Here is a 22,338-nt window from a genome sequence, read left to right as displayed (position 1 = left end):
CATGTACAACAGCAGGTAGAGCTAAATCCCAATATGTCAGATAAGGCCATCATCTATCATGCTTTCAAATGCTAAATAATAATTCATATTATAATTGTACTAAAGTCTCATGATGAATCAACCTACGTAATTTATTCATATCAATAATATAAAGATGAATTCCCACTGAATGCTTGAGATTCTCAAAGGAATTTTAATCAAACTAATCCGTTTCAACAAAATCTTCAGCTAGGCCAAAGTCATAGCTAGTCACACACTAATGACAATGTCATGATTTGACCCTGTTTTTTCCCCCCGAGTTCCCAGTTGTCTTGAAAGCACCATATTCTGCCAGCACTGTGTGGTGTGAGTCTCTGAGTCCCAGCTGAGGGACCTGTATTTGATCCACTGCCTGCAGTAGCAGCACCACAGGGGTTATTATCTCATCTGCACTGATAAACACAAACAACACTCTCAATGAGTCACACAGAACACCATAAACACAATGTGTAGCCTACGGGTAGGCAGTATGTCTTCCTACATTAGCCTATATATCACCTGTCTGTTCCTCACCCGAGCCCCCTAAGGCGCAAGACAAGATTACTGATTCAGACCGTCTCAGGCAGCCTCATTCGAAAAACATGAACATGCATAGACATACAGTATCAGTGACTGTGAATATAAGGCTGTAGCTGTAGTCAGTTGGTGTTATTATTACTCATATTACAATCTGGTATACTGGGATTGGGGACACGTGATGCTTACTAGTCATTAATTGTCATGGAAACAGGTGTGTCTGTCTGGGATTGGATTTGCATTTACTGTGTTCAGACCTTCTTCAATACAATGACCTGGTTGCTAAGTACATGTGGGGGTTACCTCTGTATGTCTGCTTCAGCCCCCGTAGACAGGCCCTAATTACACAACGGATCCACCTATTCCCCATTGCTGTGACCACGACCACAACCCTGTACACCGCTCTTGCCCTCACACCCAACCATATGACCCATTGTCAGATTTATCTTCTGTGTGTTTGCCGCCATCTACAGGTCTGTAATCACATCTCTGCTGTTACACAATCACAATCCGTATCAGGTCACCATATTCTCCCTTTAGGAAGTGTATAATATGTATATGTTATAACAGTGTACTGTGTAATAAACAATAATTTCATTGATTATAATGAATCGTTTTTAAAGAATCACTGACTAAAGTTGTTTGGCCGCATGAACCTGGCCTGGCTGTTATTTTTATTCAGTTCTCTGGTTACATTGAGCAGAGTGTGGCCAACTATTTTTATATTATCTAGCCTGGACCAGTTGGAACCTGTACCAAACTCAAGAGACACTTCCTCAAGAGTGTACTGTGTGCAACCAAATCCAGACATCTGAGGTAGCGACTTTCACCAAGGGCTCTACATATATTCCTATGTCTTCATTTTCACAATTAGGCTATATAGCGTAGCTACAGACAAACAGGAAGAGAGATTGCGAGAATGTACATTACATTGTGTAGCCTACAATCTACAGGTGCAGCAGATATGATGTGCCGGATACAATGTATTAATTTATAGCCTTAATATTAGGAGTTACTTATTATATAGTTACTGAATAGATGGTTACAGTTGAAAGCTTCCGAATGAGTTATATTAATATGTAACAGAATGCGCACATTCGATCAAGTCGTAGTACAGTATGCGGTCGGTGGTGCCCCAGTTATCATCATTATTTCCAATTTGGTGGCATCTGAGTGAGACCTAGCTGGAAAGAACTGTGAAGCTGTTTGAGATAGATAAGAATGATGTGTCTTTAGTACGTTGATCTGTGGCGTCCACCAATAAGAAACTCCGGTAATAGCGGAGTCATGTTCAAATTGGACCACCCTTTTCTTCAAATTACATGCGTACAGTGGTCGACGTTATGCGCATATTCTCCACGACGCTCAGGTATGCAGAACCGCTGGTATTGAGGATGGTGCCGACATTCGCATTGTCACGAACAAATGTTCTTGGTCACAAGCTTTGTTCCATAGTTTAATGGATTGAGCTGAATCGTCAGAAGGAATTGTCTGGAGCGCAAAAGTGGAAATGGAGTACAGAACATCTAATTAGATAAGGTCACCAAGATAGTAAGTATGCTCGTTTTCCTCGGACTTACCACGCTTTAAAAACTGTAAAATCATAATTTACATTTATTTGATGTTGATTTTCATAATGTGCGGTAATCCCAGGGCAGTTTATTTAACGCAAGTAGGCAGATAATACATGGTTACTGCCCTGTAAATGTTCAACTCCGGGCACATGTTGTAGTTGAGTTACAGACAATACAAAAAAGTTACAGTTACAGCAAGTCACCTGACCTCAGAGTCAGACAACAGAAGAGTAATACGCAACAAATAACATGCATCTAATATTTCCTATAAGTTAAATGACTGTAAATGTGTTTAATCAGTAGCCGAGGTTTATTCCACAACTGGTCTCTTTGTTAGAACCAGTGTTGTCTACAAACTGCATCTGCAGATTCTCGTCCCACTTCGATTTGGCCTATATGCAAAACGTCATTGATGATGGCTTGTTGGGATGTTATCTTAAAGCGTGTTTTAATAATATCATACCTATAAATATAGCCAATAGGCTATAGCCTATAATATCAAAAGTATATTACTGTAATTATTTACTTCAACTATGAACGGAAATTATTGATGAAAGCAAATATAATCAAAAGTTTTATTGGTGATAAATCAAGTGTCCATATCTGTGGCAAGGAAAAAGAGTATGGAATAAAATCACTCTTAAGGCCAGGCACCACACCCTAATAGGTTTTTCTTTTTCTCTTAATCATATCACAATCAACTTTTAAATATAATGCCTTTTTATATTCAAATGTTTCTGAAATATTGTATACGTTATGCAAATGAGGTGGTATCATTTACATATTTTCATAGAACGCAAATACATTTTTCTGGACACTGGATGCAGTCAGCCTAAATATATATATTTTCATTTTGTTAAGACACTCCAGAACCGAACATTATTTGACCATATTATGAATAAATACTTTAAAAAAAAACTTTATCAGTTAAATAAAGACATGTACATAAAATGAATTTTTAGCAAATTTAACCAAGAAAATTTGATCAATACTGAACAAAAATATAAACGCAATATGCAACAATTTAAAAGATTTTACTGAGTTACAGTTTATAGAAGGAAATCAGTCAATTGAAATAAATAAATTTGGCCCTAATTGATGGATTTCACATGACTGGAAGGGGCATACTTGAGACATCTGTGGCATTGTGTGGTGTGACAAAACTGCACATTTTAGAGTGGCCTTCTATTGTCCCCAGCACAATGATCATGCTGTTTAATCAGATTCTTGATATGCCACACCTGTCAGGTGGATGGATTATCGTTGGCAAAGGAGAAATGGTCATTAACAGGGATGTCATCACATTTCTGCACAACATTTGAGAGAAATATGCTTTTTGTGCATATGGAACATTTCTGGAATCTTTTATTTCAGCTCATGAAACATGGGACCCACACTTTACATGTTGAATTTATCTTTTATTTCAGTATAGAATACAATTTTGACAACACATCAACAATTCCCTCTGAGTATGTCTGGAGAATATATCTAAGGATAACTACACAAACTTTGGGGAATGTAGATTCTTCTGAAGCTGAGAAAAATTAGTTGGCTGGTGGGAAGAGTCTTACTTTCAGGAAACACCTATTTTTATTTAACCTTTATTTAACTAGGCAAGTCAGTTAAGAACAAATTCTTATTTTCAATGACGGCCTAGGAACAGTGGGTTAACTGCCTGTTCAGGGGCAGAACGACAGATTTGTACCTTGTCAGCTCGGGGGTTTGAACTTGCAACCTTCCGGTTACTAGTCCAACGCTCTAACGCTCTAACGCTCTAACCACTAGGCTACCCTGCCGCCCCTCTATATTGACCCAATCACCATCTCTTCAAAGTAAATTACTACATACAGTCCAGTTTGTAACATTCACTATGAAATGGGCTTTACAATTATGTGTGATTCAATGTAGTGAGCTTTGAAATTATGGTTGTTCATTTAAAAGTGGTTCAAAATTCATAAAATGTTGATTTATATCACGTTTCTTTACATTTCAGCCTGTGGGGCCTGGCCTTAATAGTGTAGTAACAGTAATAATCATATTATTAACAGTAGTGTTCATTATGTACCTAGTTTGGGCAATGTGACACAAGTGTATTTTCATTGTTGTTTTAAATAACTCTCATAAAAACATTTCAAACTATTTTTTATTGCCCTGGAGGAAAAGGAACAGAGAGGAGAACACAGTTAGTTAGTTACAACACTGGCAAATAGAGGAAGTGAGCCCACATGTTGAAACTGGGCATACTTACCATTCATTGCTTCACAAAATGGCACACCAACATGCTAAACTTCTCAAATCAAATCTTAGTTGTCACATGCTTCTTAAACAACAGGTGTAGACTAACAGTCAGATGCTTACTTATGGGTCCTTTTTCAACAAGGCAATTAAAGATTTTTATGTATATAAATAGTGACACGAAGAATAAATACACAGTGAATAATTAACAATAACGAGTAAAAATAACAAGCCTGAAGATGGACAATATTGTGCCTCAATCACTCACAATAGGTTGAGACTAACATCAAAGGGAACCTTTGCCATTCCAGTATCCACATGTCTTAACTAGTCTTGATGTGAGGGAAAACCATTTAACCCCCAGGGGGGGAGGAATTCTTTGCACTAGATCAGACATAGACTTTTGGCTTTGTCATCAGATGTTTTCAAAATCTAAAGAGAGGTGCAATATCAAACAAATATAATAAGCCTACATTACTAATGCTGCATTGTCTTTCATGAGACACTTTGACATGGAGAGCCATTCAAATTAGTTATCAAAATAAATGGATCAATCTTTATTACCTTTTTAACCATACCAAGTACAAACATCTACCAACAAAAATATATTTACTGAACAAAAAAACATTTAACAAGTGCCTTTTTAAAATCATTTGATTTGAAAATCATTTGAAATAAGTGCTCTCATTATTAGCTAAATTCCCTGTCTCCTTCCATTGCAGGAATGTTTACCATCACAGAGTTAGCGTCGCTGAACGACATCCAGCCGACCTACCGCATCCTAAAACCATGGTGGGACGTCTTCATGGACTACCTGGGGGTGGTCATGCTCATGTTGTCCATCTTCGCCATGACGATGCAGATCACAAAGGACCAGGTGGCGTGCCTTCCATGCCTGGAGGAAGCAGTGGCAGGGCCAAACTCTTGGACATCCCAAAGTCCACAAGAAACCGCCTCATCAGCAGTTGGCATAACGACAGTGCTTGCTACACCAATGGCCACTAAAGATCTACCAGACAGTGCAGTACACGAGGTCCACAACACCCAGCCCATCGTTGTGAAGCGAGAGAGCAAAATGCAGCAACCCAGGCCCACAGGGATCCAAACCAACTTAGATTATCAGCAGTATGTCTTTGTCAACCAAATGTGTTACCATATTGCCTTGCCCTGGTACTCAAAGTACTTCCCGTACCTCTCCCTCATCCACACCCTTGTGCTCATGGTCAGTAGTAACTTCTGGTTCAAATACCCCAAGACAAGCTCAAAGATTGAACACTTTGTGTCCATTCTCGGACGGTGCTTTGAGTCTCCGTGGACTACAAAGGCTTTGTCCGAGACAGCCTGTGAGGATTCTGAGGAGAACAAGCAGAGACTGACTGGCACCACTTCAGCACAGAGAGAGTTATCACAGGAAACTAAAGATGAAAATGCTGCAAACTCATCTACCCCTATGCTTGGGAATACAGGAGTCAAGTTCTCAGCAGATAAGCCTGTTGCTGAAGCCCCAAGTATGACTATCCTGGACAAGAAAGATGGGGAGCAGGCCAAGGCTCTATTTGAGAAGGTGCGGAAATTCCGTGCCCATGTGGAGGACAGCGATTTCATCTACAAGCTTTATGTAGCTCAGACTGTGGTCAAAACGGTCAAGTTTATTTTGATTCTGTCCTATACGTCAACATTTATTGCTGCCATCGAGTTTCATCACATATGTGAACCCAAAATCAAACACTTAACCGGATATGAGCAGTTCTTTTGTACCCACAACATGGCTTTCATGTTGAGAAAGCTCCTCCTCAGCTACATGGCCCTCATATTGATCTATGGGATGGTCTGTTTGTATTCCCTCCACTGGCTGTTCAGGCGCCCCCTTAAAGAGTACTCATTTGAGAAAGTCAGAGAGGAGAGTAGCTTCAGTGACATTCCTGATGTGAAGAACGACTTTGCGTTCCTTCTGCACATGGTCGATCAGTACGACCAGCTGTATTCCAAACGGTTTGGTGTCTTCCTCTCGGAGGTCAGCGAGAACAAGCTGAGGGAGATCAGTCTAAACCACGAGTGGACATTTGAGAAGCTCAGACAGCTTGTGACCCGAAATCCCCAAGACCAGCAGGAGCTCCACCTCTTCATGCTTTCTGGTCTCCCCAATGCAGTGTTTGACCTCACCGACCTGGAAATACTTAAACTAGAGCTAATTCCTGAGGTCAGGTTTTCGGCAAAGGTTTCCCAAATGACCAGTCTGCAGGAGCTGCACCTTTGCCACTGCCCTGCCAAAGTTGAGCAGACTGCCTTTGTCTTTCTCCGTGACCACCTCCGCTGCCTTCATGTCAAGTTCACAGACGTCGCTGAGATCCCAGCATGGGTTTATTTGTTGAGGAGTTTGAGGGAGCTAAACTTAGTAGGGAATTTAAGCTCAGAAAACAACAAAATGATAGGACTAGAGTGCATGCGTGATTTGAAACATCTTAAGACATTATATCTGAAGAGCAACCTCACCAAGATCCCCTCAAACCTCACTGAGCTGTCCCCACACCTGATCAAACTGGTGGTGCATAACGATGGTACTAAACTACTTGTACTGAACAGCCTCAAGAAGATGACAAACCTCGCCGATCTGGAGCTGCACAACTGTGAGCTGGAGAGGATCCCCCATGCTATTTTCAGCTTAACCAACCTTCAAGAGCTGGACCTCAAATCCAACAACATTCGCACCATCGAAGAGGTCATCAGCTTTCAGCACCTCAAGAGGTTGACCTGCCTCAAATTGTGGCACAACAAAATCATCACCATTCCAGCCTCAATAGGCCAGGTCAAGTCTTTGGAGTCACTTCACCTTTCACACAACAAACTGGAGACGCTCCCGCCGGCGCTGTTCCACCTCCCCAAGCTGAGGCACTTGGATGTCAGTCACAACTCCATCACAGTGATCCCGCCGGACTTGGGTCTCCTGCAGAACCTCCAGCACTTCGCAATCAATGCAAACAAGGTGGAGGTGCTGCCCAAGCAGCTGTTCAGGTGCACCAAGCTAAAGTTCCTGTGTCTGAGCAATAATGTCCTCACCAACCTGCCTGAGACTGTGGGTCAGTTGGTGCATCTTGCTCAGCTGGAGCTGAGGGGGAACTGTCTGGACCGCCTTCCCTCACTGCTGGGGAACTGTCGCCTTCTACGTAAAAACAGCCTCATTGTAGAGGACCACCTTTTTGACACTTTGCCTGTAGAGGTAAAGGAGAGCATTAGTCGGGAGACCAATGTGTCCTTTGCGAGTGGCTTATAGTTGATCATTTCTGATATCATAAACCCTTATGGTACATTGATTAACTGAAATGTATATTACTCACTGAAGCAATACGCTATGAAAGTAACACATTATTTACCAGGAACTAGCCTTGTAGTTTTTTATAACTTTTGTAGGCTTTTTGAATCCTCTTCAATGGGCAAAAACGTAGCGCAATGGTCTTGAAGCCAAATACTTCATAAAGGCACATGGCAGAAGTAAATTCAAACACAAATATAATTTTATATACAGGTATATCTTAAACGATCACGTTTTCAAGAATTTGATGATGTAACTTCAAGCACATTCAAAAGATTAGGGGAAATGACCCAGAAGTAAAACAGGCGGTTGCTTTCACAGGATACTGAACCACGTTTCATTGATTATCAATGCCCTATATGGGTATTGATTATCAATGCCCTATATGGGTAGTTCCTATACATTTTTTGCTTAATAAAGTGAGAGAGAATGCTTCTCCTCAACAAAGACTGTATAGCTCTATAAATAATGTAATATCATTTCAAAGTATAATTTCATTAAGTATTTAAGAATGTTCAAGATAAAAAAAGCTTTTAGTTACTTCATAGGGTATTATGACGTAATATTGTTAGCAGTAATAGATTTTTAGACTTAATAACAAATATTGTATTAGCTACTCAGGTATAATGTTAACCCTGGGGACCATCATTTAGCCTTAACTGCTGCTATTTCTCAGTGAGGGCGTTCATAAGAAAAGACTAAACAGCTCTCAAGTTTGTCGATACACTACCTGTCATTATTCACAACACCATTCAGTAAAATAACAAATGCTATTTTCAGTAGTAATTCACTTTTGGGGATTACGATTGAAATTGGAAATACTTTGCCCAACCAATATTTGCTTTGCTTTTTGTTATATTGTTGAATGTTTACTATTGTTTTACACTTTTCTATCACAGACCATGCTTAAGTATTTGCGTGTGATTGAAAATAAAGGAGGGTTGACAAAAGGGAGACGATGTTTTACACCAAAACAAGTTTTTAAATTAAGCAACAATAGCATCAATTAAGTGTACACATGGGACAAGATTGTTATATTGCCTTTTTCCAATGTATTTCTGTACTGTACATAAACTGTTCACATTTACAAGCATACCATTTCTGGCACAATAAAACTAGATCTTAGATACACTTTTCTTATTGTTTTTATTCTCTCTGTTTCCATGCCTTTGTCAATGGTCATTGGTCATTACCGTACATTGCTGCATTTATATCTGTATAAAGAATAACATAATTGGTAAGCTGCTGTACAAAATTATTTATTTGTTGAGGGTTTGTAATATGTCAAATGTATGCTAGCATGATTAAGTTGCTTTGGATAAAAGCATCTGCTAATTTTTTATTTATTCCACCATTATTTAACCAGGTAGGCCAGTTGAGAACAAGTTCTCATTTACAACTGTGACCTATATTATATTGTTATATTGTTATAACCTGTGCATTACATTAACCGAGGGGAATGATCAAACAAGGTACAACTTACACTACATCTTTAGGGAGGATGTCATGCCACAACAATAGGGCAATTGAAGACAACTTTTGAAATACAATCTGGAAGTCAATGCCTGTAACTGACACCCAGACAGATGAGATGCATTTGTCACAGACATTTCAGGCTTTGCAGAAAACATTATCTTGCCAGTACCTTAGTAATTCTATAACATATAGTCAAGTTGAGATATATGTGTGACCTTCTGTATTTCTCTTCAAAGATGATGGTATAAATTCCAGAACGTGGGGCATGTTGGCACTTGCTTTCTGCTCCTAGTTACACATTACAAGAAAGCCAGGAAAGCCACAAATATCTGCTTGGCATGTGGAGATCTCTGTCATTTTAAACCCTATAGCTATAATTCATAGTGTACATACATTTTATTCAACATTGCAACTTGCAAGTTGAATCATCAATAAAAAGCTGTTGTTTAGAAATTCATTACAGAGTAGTCTTCATACTCCAGCACGATAGGTGGCAGTTATCATACATTTTGAGACCCTAGAAGCAGCTTCTTCGTTGACTACTGTCACAGTAGGAAAATGCTGCCCCCTGCAGGTAAAAATAGAAAATTGTGTTCTGTAGCTTATTTGTAGTATGATGACCGCTTGCTAGCCTTATAGGTAGCCGCAGTCACGTAAACGAGACAGTAATTTAACAAAACATATGAACGTTCGTTAGGTATTAATAGTGAATTACCCGAGGACGAGAATGAGTCGACGAAATAATCACTCTTTTTCTGATTATGGACCGCCGAATACATACACTGCTCATGGAAGGTAGGCTAGCCACTAACTTCATAGCCACTGTAGCCAGCAAGCTAGCTATTTGCTAAGTTACATGTTTACTAGCTAGTAGTTGAGAGTTGTTAGTTAGCTAATCAAATAATGTATTGTGGTTGATTATAAATATACAGATCGTTTGCTGTTTTGTTTTTTTGGTTGAAAAGAGAAAGCATGTCAGAAAAATAATTCATGCGATAAATTAACGTTAGCTACTCAGTTAGCAATTATGTGTTGTGTTGAGTGGATCGGTCCTAATCTCTTCTTTATTCGAGTACAGCGTCACGCCAACCCAGGGAAGTGCAGGTAGGTCTGCTTCCCTTTGGCCTAATATTTGCAATACCTGTCTGATAGGGATAGGAAACCCATTTCTTACATTCTGTTTATGTTTTTCATTTCAATGAGCAAAGCTTATTTTATTCCACACAGGAACAACCCACCACACAAGACACTCGACCGTAAACCCAGGATCCTACAACTCTCAGCAAACAAGCAACTCAGAAAAGTAAGACATACAGTTTTGCTTTTGATTTATCCATTCTAAATGTATCAAGCAGAGGATTTCCCGCAAAATGTGATTTAGACTTGTTTGGAACATCGTTTAGCACGTTATGTGGCTATTTAAGACATGGCCTCGTCCTAGTGTAAGGTTTCCCCTAGCTTATATAGCCACAAAGTCAAAATGAGCTTTTTGGTCTAAATGTAAGGTTAGAGTTAGGCATAAGTTTAGCATTGTGGTTGGGTTAGGTTTAGTTTTAAAATCACATTTTAACAAGAGAAATTGTAGAACTGGGCAGGGTTTATGAATTTGTGGCTATAGAAGCTAGCGATGACCCAAGTGTAAGGCCTGTTTAAAAATGATACTATAGAAATTTGGACCTGGCTGAAATGCTCTTGTTTTTTTCTCCAGAGCCGAGCTCTACGACCCATATGATCCTAATCCTGGCTCATCATCAGACTCTGAAGTGGAGCCTTCCAAAGGCAGGGAAGACCATCACAGACACAGAGTTAGTGGAGGGAGCAGCCGCCTGAGTAGTGGATATCAAGGCTCTGCTTCAGTAGCTGGGCATCGTGATGGCTTCAACTGGGATTTGTTATCCTCTCGGCCCAGTACCAGACATGAGAAGTCCAGCCATGATCACTCGGAAGTAAGAGGTTCACCGCAGTCAGGTTACTATTTTGGTGGAAAAAGGTAGAAAGATGTTGCTGAGGCTTTCACTAGTGCAGCGTTGTAATGGTGATGTTTCTCTGTTGTCTGCAGAGAAGAAACCCACCAGGGTTTACCCGGTCCCACTGGGACACCAACCCCATTCATGGCCCATCAGAATCTAGTGGAAGAGGTAGGATTGTAAACTGTGTTGTTTTGCTAATGGTCTGGCAGAGTTGTAAAAGGGATAGAGAAAGTGTGTGATTTGTTAAGTCCTGTTCCAGTCTCCTGGGGGGGGGGGGGTTCTATATTGTTACTCAAGCAAGGGGGAGGCCAATGACATCACGAAGTCATCATCAGACCAACTCATTGAATGTCCTACTTGAAGTATTCAGTGTGTCAAAAAAAATCCTCAAATCACCGTAGGATGTCAATTTTTAGGAGGGGACCTAACCAAGTCACGCTCAGAGGTCACAAAGAAGAGAAGCAGAAGCCCAAATGAGGATATATCGAGGTAAAGAAATGATTGGAGGGACTTATCATGTTTTTTTGGAAGGACCTTACTAAAATGCACAATAATATTGACACCATTATATGTATATATATTTATATTCTGGTCTCTGACAGCCTTTTCTGATATTTAACATTTTTCTGGATTATGTGTATAATGTTTTAATACAATTTTTATTACTAGGTATTACTGCGCTGCTGGAGCTAGAAACATAAGCATTTCGCTGCACCTGCGATAACATCTGCAAACGCGACCAATAAACTTTGATATGAGTTGACACAAATCCCCTTCTATTGTCTTTTCAGTGATTTTTTCACCTGTGACTTGTGTAACTTGGATCTCCATAAAGCGAGCACCCTTGAGGTGCATCTGAAGTGCAATAGTCACTGGGAGACCCTGGAGCACATCCAAAATCAAAACAACTACGACGACACGGCAATCGCCTTTTTGCATGTACGTCAAGCAAATACATTCTCTCTCAGATGGAATTAAATGTAGGATTATCAATCTGTATGACAATTAAGGGAAATGTAATTCTCTTTACGTTTCAGGAGGCCATGTTAACCAAAGTCCGGCAAGGTGATAGACTGCAGATGAACAGACAAAGCCTTAGAGGTAGCTTAACGTGCAAAGCCTGGGGTCTCTCGCTAATGCTCCTGGCTAGTCACACATACTGTTCCCGACCAGATTCATTCCCACGTCCATCCCTCCTACTATTCTCCCACTTGCCTGACTCCCCCTCTGTGTCCAACTGTAAAGGTGGCTAAATTTAAACTCACCAATGTTGAGGTATTGTTTCTTTCCTCAATAGAAACGGAACGTATTGATTCTAAATGTACTTGTATGCTTTGGACAACGTATCACTACCTGGTGTCATTAAGCCTACACTTGTGATTTGACCTCTGTATCTCACCCCTATCATTTTCAGCATTGCAGGACAAGGATTACATGACAAAGTTAGATATTTTCCACTGTGCTCCTTGCCAAGTCTACGTCTCCGTACATCCATCGTCACTGCAGGATCACCTGAGCTCCAAAGACCACCTGAGGAACAAAATGGTGAGGCAGTCGTTGTGCTGCTTACAGCAGATCTCACACCTCATATCATGTGTTCCATTATTCACTGATTAGATATCTTACAAAAAGCAATGGTCATTGTAGTGTTAGCTGAGATGCAACATGAAATTGGCCGATTGTGTTTGATTTAGAATTGTCAATTCAATTGTTTAAAGAAACCAACATCAAATCTGTTCTTTCACTGCAACAGACAAGTGGGTGTACTTATTATTTCATGTTTATGACTTCACTGTGTTTACCACTGAAGGAATTTAGAACCAAACAGTTGTGGGAAAGTGTGAACTTTGCGAAGGCCACCATGAAACGAATGAATACAGAGTATGCAAGCTTCTGTGAGGTAAATCATCTGAACAGGCATTTGCTATACATTACACTAATGCTATTTATCTATAGAATACCAAAGTTTCGTATTACTTTTTAAAGTGTGATAATTCTATAAATTGTAGACAAAAACTCATTTCATTTGAATGGAAATGCCAAAAATTGGTTGTATTTCAGGGCAAGGATCCTTTTGAACAGTCATCATGAGGGCCATGAAGAATAGACCAACAGTTGACGTGAACTGCTAGCTACTGGCTGTGGACAGCCAACAACCACCAATCAAAATCAACTAGACAAAGACCAAATGGACATAGTCTGTGCCCTTAGTGTTGATGTTCAGTCGTATGTATCTCTAAACTAATACAGGATCATCTTAACTAATACAGAATACCGGTTTTCCTTGAGTGTGGAGCATCCATTAGCTAGATATCACGTAGTTGAGAACTTGTAGTCATTTTGTGTTTGATGTAGACATTTTTCACGTAAGAACATCCATTTGTAATTTTGGACCTTTTTATTTTTCAGTTGGTAATTGATTTAATTTCAATAGATATTGAAGCACATTTTGCAATGTTTTTCCCACAATTATCTTTTTCCATTAGAACACCTGCTTTGATTCATTGAGATTTAAGGATAGAAATACTGTAATGTTTGGTTTCCTTGAAGAAATATGGTCTTTACAGGTTATCCAACTTTAATTTCTTACAATCATTTAAAAATAATACCCAAACATTAAATGTTTTAAAGAAAAATAATGAATTGTTGATGTGTGACTGATATTCACAGGAATATAAAACAGCCTTTTATAAACAGTAACAGACAGTTGACCCATTTTCAAATATTGTCAAGGTTACCATTGTGATATTAATCTGGTACAACAGTTAATCTACAATATATGCAAACCAGCCATTTGAGATACCAACTATCACTTAAGGTTATAATTGTGCAGTCTTGAAAAGGAACTATTTTCTGTTTCTTTAGAATAAAAGTGCCCTTTATCCTGTGAATATAGATTCATTTTATTGAGTTGGAACTTCATGAAGGAGTCTCAGTGGTCCAGATCAAGTAGCTGAGGGGTTCATCATATATTAAGGCATTAGTCTCCCACACATGTACACTCCTGCGGTATCCCACTGTAGAATGTATTCACCAGATGACGTATCGTAAAATTACTGAACAAGTGTAGTTTCAGGTATGATATGAATTAGTGGATGAAAGCAAATCGGTCCATCCTTAAAACTAATGGTGGGACACTGCTAAAGAAAACGCCACAGGTCAATCCAGTTGACTAAACTGTTTTTATTTTTTAGAACATCACAAAAATGGTTTCAGCATCATATCTGTATGATATACATTTAAACATAAATTATTTAAAAAGACAAACAGCAATTTTTTTTTAACAGTTAAAAAACATTAAATATAGGCAACAGTTATTCATGAAAGGCAGCAACAATAAGCGCTGTGACTGCATCATTGAGAACAAAAACTGACTGATAAACCCTATTCATTTAGGAGTTTGAGTTAATATGCAGATAACCGCAGTATGAAACACCACCACCAAACTGGCATCCATGTTTTAAACCTTTTTGTTCTGTGATTAACTTGCAAGCCACACTTACCCATATTGATAGGAAATCTACCTAAAGATTATTTGACTATCAATTTATTTTCTTACCCAGAACCCCCTCCCTACAAACACAAATCGTAGCAATATGATCATGATTTCAATACATGTTAAAAATACAGAATTGTATTTGTCCCATTTTTGTTTTCATGTGTAGCATAAATGTAAATATCAACATACAGAGAAAAGGTGCTCCAAACTTGACCAAATGGACAGAGAATTTTAGGAATCTGAGGTAAGAGTTGTCTCTATTGGAAATGGGTTCCACACTAATCACTGCATAAACACAAGAAAACAGTCAGCCCACATGGAATCATATTCGTAACATGGGACATTTAAAATGTAACAATATCCAAAATGTTTAATGTGTTTTAAGAGATTAGGTAGTCATACTCCTCTGAAATTGTGTGTTGTAATAGTGGCAAGCATTTTTCAATTATGACTGTATAAAATTGTGAAGGAACATCTAATGTACAAACACATACACGCACAGGACCAAAATAGTGATATTTTTTTTTTTTTAACTAGGTCCCCTTGGCTTAGGAGGCAGTGTGAGTTGCCAGTGATGGGGTCTGTCTTTCAGTGGTGGTGAAGGAGGGGTCCTTGGGCAATGAGGTGACCTCCCTCATGCCTGCCCCTGTGTGGGGGACACTGGTATTCATAATGTGCCTTTGTAGATGCTTTATCCAGTCCTCCTGGACCGACAAGGGGCCCTGGAAAACTAGGTCACAGAATCTGCAAAGAGGATCCAAGCACAGTAAGACCCCCAATCAGAAGTGGCCCTCAAAGACAATATAAGCTAAAACCCGTGTCTTAAATCTCTTTGAATGCAAATATTGTTGGTCAACTTAACATTCATTTGAAAGCGTCACTACAAATACATTGATTAGATCTTTGCCACAACTTAAATCTTAGTGTTTATTATCAGAATGTCAAAAAGTCAATGAATAATACAATAATTTACACCAACAGCATAGACAGTGTGGTATGTGGTCAGAGTACCTGCAGGTTAGTCTATACATCTCCTCGGGTGCGTGTGGAGTAGTAGGGGATGTCTTCTTCTTGGAACCAGGCCTCGATCTCTGCCTCCTTTGTTTACAGTCATACGCTGAAACATTAAGAACAGGGCAAGCCAGAACAATAGGCTCAGGTAAGTTTGGTATCGACTGGTGACCATGTGTATACTGAAGCAGTGGGTCTGTGTGAGGCAGTGACACTGAGGAAATCATTGTGTTCACTTTACAGTAGTGAGGCTGTAAGCAGTGTGAAGTATTGATGTTACTTTGTGAACATGTGCCATTGATGATGGGAAGGCACTTACTTGTTCCCTCCAACAAGGCAGTCCTCTTTCGTTTTGCGTATGCCCGCAAGTGATTGGACAGACTAACACCGCTGTGGAAGGTTGCATTGCAATGGACACACACCTTCCTGTTGAATTCACCTTTCTCTGTGAAACAATATTTACAAAAATCAATCACATCAGCCACGGTTTTGCATGCATACAGGCACACTCCATTTGGGATTCATAACCTTCATGCTAACATTTCGTCTTTGGTCATAGCATACTTTAAAATTGGCCCTTGGTCTTACCTGATGTAGAGTTTGAGAGTGTTGAGTTTACTTGTGCTCCTCTACTGTGCTCTGTACTGGGGGGAACTGCCAGGGCGTTTCTTGCCGTTAGAGAGGAAGTCCTCAACTTTGAGTCCACCTGACACTTCCTCTTCTTCAGAATTCCTATCAAGGCACTCGAGAGTGAACCTTTCACCTCCAACTTAGTCTCTGCCTGTTTCTTATCCAATGTTTCCCCTGGTAGAGAATACATGGGCACCAGTGATTTGGCATTGTTGTAGAGGTTCTGGATGGGATTCCATTTAGGAGGTGTCAGATGATTAGATATGGCCTGCTTTGAGGGGATTCTGGAATGGGAGGGGATCCGTTTTTTGCCCAGAATCTGCAGAGCTCTCTGGAACTCTCTCTTGTCACGCATCAGCTCCCGGAGCAACAACATTGGGGATTTGGACTTAGTGGCGATGGTTTTGCCGAGCCGTTTCAGATGGCCCCGAACATGGTTGGACAGCCCAGTCTTATTATCAAAAGAGTCCCCACATAATGGACAGGAGTGCCCTCGGACCGGAGAGTCCTCGGACCCCAACTTGGGCGCTGAAATAATAGCAACACAGCAGAAATAATTAGTCAAAGCATTCTTTGTATGCCAAAGAAATTAGTTCCCCATCCCCACTCAAAATTAAAAACAAATGTTTGAGAACTTAGTGCACCCAATCCCGCCGACTACGCCAAAATGTGTCATGGCGAGGCTAGTACTACAGTAATAACTTCAAGGTGTGGTATTTCACACGAGTGTGATACATGAACACATTAGCAACCTACAAATTATTTCAAATGTTAAATAATGTAAACTTATCCAATCAAACCAGGTGTGTCATTTTTTTTCATACAATACTATATTTAGTTTCCTTCATTTACACCCCAACCGAGCACTACGTTCTACCACTTCTGGTCTTTTGGCCCTCTCACCCCTGCTCTCCACCCAAGCTCTTCTCTGTCCTGGCACACCAATGGTGGAACAGGCTTTTCCCTGAAGCTAGGACAGCAGAGTCCCTGCCCATCTTCTGAAAACTTCTGAAACCCTACCTCTTCAAAGTTACTAATCCCACAGAACCCCCCACCCCCCCAAAAAAAGCATTTTATGAAGTAAACACTTGCACATTACCTTTTCCCCCCTTACTAGCTCTGACTTTGCTATAGCTAATTTGAGCGTCTGCTAAATGACTAATATGTAAATGTAGCTAATAAAAACCATATGCATCTCTATTTAGAGGAGGTTTCTGTGAAGCCATATGGTTGACCACTGGCTCATCTGTATAACAACATGAAGGTGACCAGCACTGTTGAACATTATATTGAAGGATCAGAATATAGCCATCCATGCAACAAAATATAATATAAGATAGAAAAGAAGGAAATGAGTACCTTTTTTCAGTCGTTGCATTGCTACCATCTTTCGACGGATGCGGGGCTTCCGATCTTGAGAAGCCACTTGCTCCCTTGATACCACATGGCGTGCATTGTAACTCAGTCCAACCCGATGAAGATGCCCTCTGACGTGATTGGATAATCCCACACCTGACTCAAACTCTGCAGGACAGTAAGGGCAGGTCTTCCGCTCCCCACCACCTTCCGAATCAGGATCTAAAAAGGATTCACTTAGAGGTACTGAGTTAGGCGCAAGGGTCTCTCCAAAAATGTGTGTTTCGATGCACTCTTCCTTGACAACAAGCGTCTGCTGAGACTGCCCTTCTTGACCTTTATCAATCATGTCTTCAGAGGTTTCAAGGACTCCCCTCATAGACATTCTTCTGCTAAAGGAATTAACAATGTACGCTTTATCTTGCTTGATTTCACTTTTATCAAGAAGTTTAGTGTTTGCATCTGTGGCATAGTCACTATACTGGAACACATCCTTATCATCACGGTCTTCCTCTTCCATATCTTCCATCATATTTAGCATCTTTGGACTTTGCAAATTTTTGGGTAAAATGAAGCAAGAGTCCTGGTCAACAGTATTGCGATAAGGGGTGGACATTTTTCTTTTGGAGGGGTACTTTTTCAGAACGGGCTTTTCACAGACAGAATTTAATGTATTATTCTCCAACGTAGATGCCAATAAATATTTGTGGGTATTAGAGGAAGAATTTGGATTTTCTGAAATTCCTGACAATGTTCTTCCAAAATCATGATCATTTGTGTCCCCGTTTCTGTCCTCGATAAAAGAAAAACCTGTGGTGACATCAATTTTTTCATTCCTCTGCTTGTCACTTCTTTGTCGAGACAGCAGATTATTTATTGACTTGTCAAGTTTTGACTCTGTGGGTTGAGACTTGAATCCCCTTTGTGCTCTGTGAACCATTTGATCCTTTTTGAAAAGATCGGAAATGTCATTTGAATCACAAGGGGAATCTGTTCTTTTTCTGAAAGCCTGTTTTTTTACAGAGAATTTGGATGTCAGCTCTGAAGTAAAAGAATCTACGACTGGGGATTTCCTAATGGGGAGGTGCTTCTCAGAGGGTGGTTGTGCATACTCCTTTCTTTCTCTACACTGCAAAGCTTCATATTCTTCGTATGTCTGATTATGACGAATCGCAAGATGATTTTTGAATACGTTTTTGCTTGAGGTGCCATAAGAACAACAGTTACAGGAGTAAGAATGATGTGTTTCATCCTCTTCCTTTGACTTTAACACACTGGGTTTCTCCGGCGGCTCTTCCTGGTTTTTACAGAGACCGTGCTCTTTGTTCACGTGTCTCTCAAGTTCAAACACTGTCACAGCCATGTAGTTACACTTCTTACAGTCGTAGTACCGCTTGTCCTTCTCATGAGTCTTAGCATGTTGAATAAAAGTATTTGGACAATTTGTTCCAAAAGCGCACTGGGGGCACTGTAGCCTTGCATCTGTGCCCTCATCCTTCAATTCATTCATGCCCTTGATCTCCTCCATGAGTCTCTCTCTTCTCTCCTGGTGTATGGTCATATGCCGAAGAAGGGCGTTGCGAAAGCGGAACGACTGTCCACACTCCCTGCATATAAAAGGCTTTGGCATGTTGATAGGACTGGGCGGATCTGTGTGAGTCCTCATGTGCCGGTGCAAATGGTTCTTCTCCTTGAAATTGATGTTGCACTTTGTGCAAGGAAAAAACAATGGCTCTTCCTCTGAACAAGGGTCTGTCTGCGGTTTCCCATTCAATGGCGTAAGCTTGTGAGCCACGCTTTGCTCATGTGGATTTCTTTCTGGCGCACTGAAAATCAGTTGCTTGATGGCATCTACAGTTCCATTGGGATACTGGGCTTTCTTCGCTGTCAGTGATTGAGGTTTGGAGCTTTTTCTTAATAATTGGACCTTGTTGATGGGAACAGGGTCTTCTTGATCCTCCTCATCAAATATGTCTTTTGTTGACTTGAGGCTCAAATCAGAGTAAAGTTCCTCTGAGGGATCAACCATGACCACCATGTCCATTTTGCGTTTCCTCCTCCTTTGGCTATTTGGGGGAGGATCTGCCTTCGGTGGCTCCTCCACAGGAGAATCATCATGGTTGTCCCATAGAAACTGCATGAATTCTCTCTGAGGGTCCCAGCTTAGGGGACCCTCATAATTATCCATTGAGTTTTCAGAAGATTCCACATCGAAACCCCATATCCCTGTAGTGTCAATGTCCTGCACATTCTTCAACTGAGTAATACTCTTTTCCTCCTCCTTTTCTGTTGACAAGCTGTTGAACTCATCTGATTCGAAGATCTGGTGTGAAGAAGGTCCATTCACAGACAACACATTTGTGTTTGAGAGAACATCAAGGACACTGCTATTTTCTCTCATTGGAGAAGTCTGAGATCTGTCCAACATTTCCATAAACAAGGGCATCTGATTTCTCATTGGATCCTGAAGGAGATCTAAGGGGTCCATCATAGGATCTGCATCTTTTTCCTCTTCATCAATACCGGTCAGATCAGACATTTCAGTAGCTGAACCCTGGGAAAGAAAAGAAAACGTCAGAAAGATGTTGCCTTTGCCCATCTATCATCTGAGCTGGCTACTCTTGCCAGATATGGTACCACTCCTTTAAGAACTCTCTACTACCACAAGTGGTGTCTGCTAATAGTTCACAACAATAACCAAAAAAGCAGTCTAACATTACTTCTGAGAGCTACTGCAAAATATGATCTCCACTGTATTTATGTAACGAGTAGAATTTGTGTAGTTAAAGATCACTTTGTCATTTGTTTAACACTTACAACAGGGAAGAAATCTGATGTTATTTAGCCTAGTTGTAAAAAAATAAAATAAAACTTTGCAGTAATTTCTTTACACTAACACTTTTAGATGAAATGTTAAATATTTAAAAAAATAAAACAAGGATCTTGATGGGTCCCTTGCTGGTTAATTCTGTTTAATTCCATTTGCTTTGAACCAAACAGAACAAAACAAGTGGGGGATTTGTCCAATAGAAACCTGGTTTTGCTTTGTATGGTTCTTAAATGGTAAACGGTTTCCGTAATGATTTTCCCCCAGATGAGCACCCATCAGAATGTCTGTTTTCACATGTGTACAGAGAAAATATGGAGATGAAGCTACTATACTACTGAGATTCACCCCTCGGGCTCACTTCAATTTAGTATTTAAAATAACATACATAGGTAAAAACCCATGAGGATTTGAATCCCCACAACACTATATGAAAAAAATAAATTTAATAGAAAAGATGAGAATTTTCATCAACGTGACCAATGAGTGGGCTATGGGTATAACAATCTAAAGACAACTGTCAAGCATGCCATAAATGCATGCATGTCTGATCAGAATATGCTTTACAATAAAATGTTAGTCGATCACCCCTTACTCAAGACCGATGGGTAACGTTATGACTATTGATGAGCAGTAGACAGACGGTCGTCACTAGCTGGCACAGCCACAAAGTCATAAACCCCGCCTATTTTTAAAATGTATCTTCTTAAAATCTGATTTTAAACCTAAAGTTAACCACACACTGCTAACCTTATGCCTAACCTGAAATTAAACTTGTGCCTAATCCTAACATTACATTTTGACCAAAAGCTAATTGTTGAATTTTTACGATATAGTCAATTTTGAGTTTGTGGCTGTGCCAGCTAGTGGAAACCGCAGTAGACAGTTCTGTATTCGATGGTAGCTACAAACTTTCTAGCTATGTGATGCAGCACTGCCCACCTATGCAAAAACAAATCGAAACGCAATCTTTGATTTCAAAAGCACAAACATAGCGAGCTAATTGTGGTCTTCCTCGAGCCCCCAAAAGCTCCAAAGGTGCTTTTACTTCTCGTTAAATCATCCTGTTGTTGGATGCTTTGCAATAGCCTACTACAGTGCATACTGTTCCATACCAAAACCCCCACCAAGACCACACAAAAAAAACGGATATGTTTCAACAATACCGAAAGATGACAATGTCGTAAGATAAGATGTTAAACGTTACCGAAGAACGATGCAAATGCAAACGATATGCACTTTAATCGTTGCATTGAATTATTGCTCACTTTCGTCTTCCAGCCATTCCACAGTCGCCATTTTCCTTGATGGTCTACGTAAGTTGAACCATTTTTGTGAGAGGGAACACAATAACAAAACAACTGCATTAATGCAAATGCACATTTTAATTGCTCAAAAAAATTCCAGTTTAGAACAACTAACATATTATATAATTCACAGTGTAATTAATGATTTCAATATACGTCCGTGAGCTTTCCTTGACTTTGTGTCACCGTGATAAGCTTCCCCTACAAGAAAAAGTGGTTTGTCCCAGATAGACGGCATAAAAAATCCCGAGTTGATGACCATCTACCTAGTTATCGGCGGAAGATTGTGTGAATGATACTGATAGTCGGCTTTAAATTGAATTATATATAATAAATTGACATGTTAGATGGTAATTTCCATTCGATGTAGATATGTCTTTCTTTCTTTTTTCCTCTGTCTGGATCACCTTGGTGTTTGGGAACACCTTGGGGGTCATACAGTTAGTTACTCCTCAATATAATAGCACAAGATTACTAGCAATACCGACGAATCTATTTTCTCGTTTTATTTTTTAGATGTAGCAACTTCATAATGCGTACAAGCAGACTGTCATATTTGCCATTTAAGTAATTAAAACTACAGCCTGC

At 39.9% G+C, this 22,338-nt stretch overlaps 3 protein-coding genes across 3 annotated transcripts; 2 read left to right on the top strand and 1 right to left on the bottom strand.

Moving 5' to 3' along the window:
• The first annotated feature begins 1,618 nt into the window (after positions 1-1,618).
• Positions 1,619-8,805, top strand: LOC109871883 (volume-regulated anion channel subunit LRRC8D). The gene is made up of 2 exons (XM_020462900.2): positions 1,619-2,106; positions 5,087-8,805. Exon 2 carries the CDS (start codon positions 5,089-5,091, stop codon positions 7,633-7,635), a length of 2,547 nt encoding a protein of 848 aa, XP_020318489.1. The 5' UTR covers positions 1,619-2,106; positions 5,087-5,088; the 3' UTR covers positions 7,636-8,805.
• Positions 8,806-9,652: 847 nt separating this feature from the next.
• On the top strand, positions 9,653-14,011 carry znf326 (zinc finger protein 326). The gene is made up of 11 exons (XM_020462649.2): positions 9,653-9,945; positions 10,229-10,254; positions 10,378-10,453; positions 10,859-11,096; positions 11,210-11,288; positions 11,537-11,609; positions 11,912-12,059; positions 12,158-12,221; positions 12,535-12,665; positions 12,931-13,020; positions 13,182-14,011. The coding sequence occupies exons 1-11, from the start codon at positions 9,878-9,880 to the stop codon at positions 13,209-13,211; spliced, it is 1,023 nt and encodes a 340-aa protein (XP_020318238.1). The 5' UTR covers positions 9,653-9,877; the 3' UTR covers positions 13,212-14,011.
• A 272-nt stretch (positions 14,012-14,283) lies between these two features.
• On the bottom strand, positions 14,284-21,779 carry LOC109871683 (zinc finger protein 644). Its single transcript, XM_020462648.2, has 6 exons — positions 21,651-21,779; positions 17,620-20,170; positions 16,219-16,788; positions 15,950-16,075; positions 15,631-15,736; positions 14,284-15,363 (listed from the first exon to the last, which is right to left on the bottom strand). The coding sequence occupies exons 2-6, from the start codon at positions 20,153-20,155 to the stop codon at positions 15,168-15,170; spliced, it is 3,534 nt and encodes a 1,177-aa protein (XP_020318237.2). The 5' UTR covers positions 20,156-20,170; positions 21,651-21,779; the 3' UTR covers positions 14,284-15,167.
• Positions 21,780-22,338: the final 559 nt, after the last annotated feature.

Source organism: Oncorhynchus kisutch, linkage group LG27 (genome assembly GCF_002021735.2).
Source record: "Oncorhynchus kisutch isolate 150728-3 linkage group LG27, Okis_V2, whole genome shotgun sequence".
NCBI classification, from domain to species: domain Eukaryota; kingdom Metazoa; phylum Chordata; class Actinopteri; order Salmoniformes; family Salmonidae; genus Oncorhynchus; species Oncorhynchus kisutch.
This window is presented reverse-complemented; position numbering and strand designations above follow the sequence as displayed.